At 38.8% G+C, this 4,264-nt stretch overlaps 1 protein-coding gene across 1 annotated transcript; it reads right to left on the minus strand.

The window, feature by feature from the left end:
- Positions 1-1,707: 1,707 nt before the first annotated feature.
- LOC137561981 (olfactory receptor 10C1-like) lies at positions 1,708-2,649 on the minus strand. Its single transcript, XM_068273325.1, has one exon. It carries the CDS (start codon positions 2,647-2,649, stop codon positions 1,708-1,710), a length of 942 nt encoding a protein of 313 aa, XP_068129426.1.
- Positions 2,650-4,264: the final 1,615 nt, after the last annotated feature.

The following is a 4,264-nucleotide window of genomic DNA, read 5'->3' on the forward strand; positions in this document are numbered from 1 at the left end:
GAAGGGGGTGGAGCCACAAACAGCCATTCAGATTTATTAGATTGATTTCAGCCATTATGTTATTGACAGGGTTTTTAAACTTGACACAGTTGGTCAGTGGATGACAGGGATTACTATTCAGGAAAGTAGGTGGAGCCTACAGCAGCCAATCAAAATTCACCTGTTGATTTTAAAGGAGAATATTTACATTGCTGCCATTCATACACTTGTAGTGGCAGAGGCCTCAAATCTGGTACAGTCAGTCACTGGGAGACTGGGGTTTAAATTTTAAAAAGGGGGCTGGCCAAAAACAGCCAATCAGATTTGTTTAAATTTAATGGGAAAACACAATTTATTGATGCCAAAGACCCCAAAGCTCATAAATTTGGTCATTGTGTGACTGTATGTCAAGGTTAGAAATAGTGGGCGGAGCCAAAAACAACTAACTTTTTACATGGGAAAATATAAAGTGCAGCTATTCTTACACTGTTAATGGCAGGGTTCTCAAGCTTGACACAGTTGGTCACTGGGTGACTGGGATTAATATTTAGAAAAGTAGGTGGAGCCTACAACAGCCAATCATAATTCACCTATTGATTTTCAAGGGAAATATTGAAACTGCTGCCATTCTTACACTGTTAATGGCAGAGGCCTCAAATCTGCTACAGTCAGTCATTAAGTGACTGGGGTTCAAATTCACTAAAGGGGTGGTGTCACAAGCAGCCAATCCAATGTCTTTGCTGGATAAACTGCTTCCATTCACACAATTTTGATGCCAGGAACCCGAAAGCTCACAAACTTGGTCATTGAGTGACTGTGTGTCAAGGTTACAAAACTGGGTGGAGTCAAAAACAGATTTCCCTTGGAATATGTAAACTGCAGCCCTTCTTCACTGTTAATGGCAGGGTTCTCAAACTTTCCACAGCTGGTTACTCGGTGGCTGGGATTAATATTCAGAAAATTGGGTGGAGCCTAAACAGCCAATCAAAATTCACCTGTTGATTTTCAAGGTGAAAATTACAATTGCTGCCATTCTTGAATTGTTAATAGAACAAGCCTCAAACCTGGTACAGTTGGTCATTGGGTCACTGGGGTTCAAATTCAGAAAAGGGGCAGAGCCACAAACAGCCAATCAGATTTGTTTCATTTCACTGGGAGAATACAATGTTTTTATGCCAAGGACTCCAAAGCTCATAAATGTGGTCATTGAGTGACTGTGTGTCCAGGTTACAAAAAGTGGGTAGAGCCAAAAACTAATTTCACTGGGAAAATATAAACTGCAACCCTTCTTACACTGTTCATGGCAGGGTCCTAAAACTTTGCCCAGATGGTCATTGAGTGATTAATATTCAGGGAAGTTGGTGGAGCCTATAATAGCCTCAAAATTCACCTGTTGATTTTCAAATGGAATATTTACATTGCTGCCATTTTCACACTGTGAATAGCAGATGCCTCAAACCTGGTCATTGGGTGACTGGGGTTCAAATGCTGGAGAGGGGCAGAGCCACAAACAGACAATCTGATGTGTTTAATTTCTATGGGAATGTACAAATTATTGATGTCAAAGACCCCAAAGCTCACAAACTTGGTAATTAAGTGTTTATGTGGTAGGGTTAGACAAAAGTGGGTGGAGTCAACACCAGCCAAATACATACCCAGGCAACGCTGGGTCATCAGCTAGTTTTAAAAATAAAAATCTCTTAGGATTTATGTTCATTCTCAGACATATTAATTAACAACTAATGTGATATTATTTAGCAATTTAAGTAAAGCTCTCTTTATCTCCTGGTTCCTCAGGCTGTAGATGATGGGATTCATCAATGGTGTCACTAAAATGTATAATAAGGATATATATTTGTTTATGTTGACTTCGCTGCAAACTGTTGGTATCATATAAACTGTAATCAGAGTTCCATAATAAGTACAGACAGTAACCAGGTGGGAGCTGCAGGTGGAGAAGGCCTTTTTTCTACCACAAGCAGAAGATATCTTCAGGATGGTAAAAGAAATGCAAATATAGGTTGCAATTATAAATACAAATGGAAAAAATATCATGAGTAATGATGTGATAAAGTCTTGTAGCATCAAACCAGATGTGTCTGAGGTGGACAACCCTACAACTGGTCCAAAATCACAGAAGAAGTGATCAATGTAATTCAGGTTACAAAAGCTTAATTGACACACCACAATTATTTCACTTGATGTTACCAAAGTGTCTAGAAACCAAGAACCAGCAACAAGCTGCTGACAAACACGAGGGTTCATAATAGAAGAATATCGCAGTGGGCTGCAAATTGCCAAATATCGATCAAAGGACATGGCAGCAATAAGACAACATTGCCCAAATCCAAAAAGTCCAAAGCAATATAGCTGGATAATGCATTCAGTCAATGACAGCTTTCTTTCCTCAGTTAACATACAATCCAGCATCAGAGGCACCACACTGCTGGTCAGGAGAACATCAGCTGTAGCTAAATGTTTGAGAAAGAAGTACATTGGGATTTTAAGATGGTGAACAGTAGTCACCAAAATGATAATGAGAAGGTTGCCACAAAGTATCATCATGTAGATTAAAATAAAAACAATAAATAATAGAGCTTTGAATTTGTGATTAACTTGAAATCCTAGTAAACTAATCTGAGTAACTTGAGTCTGATTGGCTTCACACATGGGTAAAGGTATTACCGAATGCAAAACAAATGTATTTTCTGAGCTGGAAAAAAAAAAAAAAAAGTTGGCTTAAACTCCCTAAACTAAAATGTAAGTACCTACTAATAAGCACATAAGAGGACATTTGAAAGTATTCCCTGTGTGTAAAAATGTTTACTTTCAATGAAGAGAGCTGTAAAATTTGGTTCTGTTTTGCTAATCTCTGGTAATTGTCAAATGTAATCCTTGAAAGTAAGAAGTCCTCTACCTGGTCTCTTCAATCCCCCCCCCCCTACCCCCGAAACAGGTGGTTTCCGAGCGCCAAAACCAGGCACCCCATAGCAGCAATGTAGTGATGCACGGGGCATGTATGGGAAATGCAGGGCTCCGGTGGTTGCCGGACCGCGAATTACATCTCCCACCGACATGCAACAATTTGGAGGGGGGAATAGTCCTTATTGCCACCTGGGAAGTTTTTGCTGCAGCAGGGAGAGCCTTCATTTGGCTCTCCTGGCGCCCAACTCACTGGCGGCTCACCAATACATATACCACCACCACCCTCTTCTTCCCCTGAAGTGATTAAGCGATTGCCAATAAATATTAGATTTAATAAATATTTGCACATTTTTAGCAAAGTGATTAAAACTTTTTAATCTTGTATTTTTTGTATAGTTTTACTGTAATTCTATTAAAACATGTAAACTACAATAACAATTTATCTGCAACGTTTGTTCATGAAAAAAATATATATATATTATAAAAAAATTGAATGTTCAGAATATTGTTTTGTCTATTTGTAATGTAATAACATGTGTAAAAGTAATGTTTCTATTGCTCACAAATTCACTTTACAGAAGGAGTAACATGAATACATTTTAACAAAGTGACCTCTTGCATCCCAAAATCCACTAAAGGAGTATCTAGATTGTAAGCCTTTGGGCAGGGTCCTCCTCCTTTTGTGTCCTACCTGATCATGCACCTCCATTACTGTGAACCCATGCTATGCATTTGAGTGAACCTAACTTGCCTAATCTCCATGCTCCATCCAGTGACTAAGCATTACCTTGTACTCATACTGTGCTGTGTGATCTCCATGCTCCATCCAGTGACTAAGCATTACCTTGTACTCATACTGTGCTGTGTGATCTGGTTTGCATGTATTCCTGTATTGTCATATTGCTGTATGTCACCCCTAAATATTGTCTGTAACCTAAACTAATGTCCAGCGCTGCATAATATGTTGGCGCTTCATAAATTCAATAAATAACAATAAAAGAAGTTAGCCAAATTACTCTAAAATAACAAGTATTACCAAAAGTGTGTCTAAAGTAATAATTTATAGTTTATTCCATTACCACTTTTGCATTAAGGACATATTTCATACATACAAAAAGGAGGTCTCTCGTGCCTCCTCGAAGTAGGAGATATGGCCTAGAGCAGGGATGCCCATTGTGTAGATCGCCATCTACTGGTAGATCGCAAAGGATTTCATGGTAGATTCCAACCGCACTACATTTTCCATTCTGTATGTACAATTGTGCTTCTAAAATTGCACATGCGTAGATCATTTTGACTTGCTAATTTTTAAAGTAGCTCACAAGCCCAAAAACGTTTTGGCACCCCTGGCCTAGAGAAA

The sequence above is a fragment of the Hyperolius riggenbachi genome, chromosome 3 (genome assembly GCF_040937935.1).
Source record: "Hyperolius riggenbachi isolate aHypRig1 chromosome 3, aHypRig1.pri, whole genome shotgun sequence".
In the NCBI taxonomy this organism is placed as follows: domain Eukaryota; kingdom Metazoa; phylum Chordata; class Amphibia; order Anura; family Hyperoliidae; genus Hyperolius; species Hyperolius riggenbachi.